At 43.7% G+C, this 1,533-nt stretch overlaps 1 protein-coding gene across 1 annotated transcript; it reads left to right on the top strand.

The window, feature by feature from the left end:
* The first annotated feature begins 311 nt into the window (after positions 1-311).
* Positions 312-776, top strand: LOC140811177 (uncharacterized). Its single transcript, XM_073169047.1, has one exon. The coding sequence runs from the start codon at positions 312-314 to the stop codon at positions 774-776; it is 465 nt and encodes a 154-aa protein (XP_073025148.1).
* The last annotated feature ends 757 nt before the right edge of the window (positions 777-1,533 follow it).

The raw sequence follows: 1,533 nt of genomic DNA, 5'->3' as shown, positions 1-1,533 counted from the left end.
TTACTGCTTTAGATTTTGTATGCTAAACATTAAATACTTTTATGATACATGAAATAGAGGTTAGATACATGTTTCAATTAAAATGTTAAATTTATGTTGGTTACGTGGTATGGACGATTTGTATAGAGATGCCTCTTAGATGAGTTCTTCGTAGGGATAATGAGGATATACATGAGGAGGATATTATACAGCCTCCACCTAATCAAGATGCTAGTGCCCGTGTGCTAGCCGGTATGGCTCGTTTACTAGAGCAGCACTTGGGAAATGGGGCGAGGCTCCCACCATAAGCGGTCTATGAGCGATTTAGGAGGATGATCCCCACGTATTTTTCTGGCACTACTGATCCATTCGTGGCTGAGGGATGGATTAGATCTTTAGAAGTGATCTTTCAATATATGGATATGGCGGATGCGGACCGAGTTCTTTGTACCATCTATCTGCTGAAAGGCGATGCTTACTTATGGTTGGAGGGAGCGGAGCGAGGGGTGAATCTAGCGACATTGAGGTGGGAGGATTTCAAGATGGTGTTCTATGATAAATACTTAACTACCAACGTTCGTTCAAGGTTGAAGAGGGATTTTATGAGTCTCCGCCAGAGGTACTTGTCTGTTGGTGAGTTCGTGCAAAACTTCAATAGGCCCTTGATTGCTAATGATACTGCGGAGAAATTACGACACTTCTTTGATGGATTGAGGCCGATGATCTGTCGCGATGTGACGTTCACTGATATTGTTGACTATACTACTGCCATTTCCAAAGCTTTTCGAGCCGAGTAGTCACTTAAAGATATTGATTGGGAGATATAGCGTAAGAGGAATCACGCCCAACAAGCTAGTCAGTGTAATAAGAAGCCTTATACAGGACCACTGAATCGGCCGGAATAGCCGAAACCACAAGGACAACCACCTAAAGAAAATTTCCCGAAGACTACTGAGAAGTCACTGTGCAAGGAGTATGATCGCCATCACTATGGAAAGTGAATGTGGGGCCCCTTCAAGTGCGGAGCAATGGGGGCATAAGGCTTGTGATTGCTCAAAACTCAAGAAACCCACGACTGGAAGGGCTTATGTGATGCATGCTGAGCAAGCGGAGCCAGACACGACGCTTATAACAGGACGAATACTATTAGCGGGAATAGCTACCTATGGTTTACTAGATTCGGGAGCTATGCATTATTTCATATCTGAATCTTTTGTTAATAAACTGGGAATCTAACTAGTGGAGGTTGAGTCGGAATTCAAATGTAATGGCCGAGATCTTATTTTTGCTAATTCAAATTACTGATTTAAGAATTGTTGCTATTAGAAGGACCGCGCTGAGACAAGATTTGGAATAGCATGAGCATTGTTATGTGCGAGGACAGAAGGTCTCGTGCATATGCGTGAGATAAGCCGCGCATATGCGCGAGCAAGGCAGAGGACCTCGTGCATATGCGCGACAAGAGGACGGGCATATGCGTGAGCTAGTGAATTTGAATTATACAGAGACAGTAGGTTTCGCGCTTATGCACGAGCTGAGGAATTAAAGAATTCC

Source organism: Primulina eburnea, chromosome 14 (genome assembly GCF_022965805.1).
Source record: "Primulina eburnea isolate SZY01 chromosome 14, ASM2296580v1, whole genome shotgun sequence".
NCBI lineage: Eukaryota > Viridiplantae > Streptophyta > Magnoliopsida > Lamiales > Gesneriaceae > Primulina > Primulina eburnea.
The sequence above is the reverse complement of the archived record's forward strand: the minus strand, read 5'-3'. Positions and strand labels throughout refer to the sequence as shown.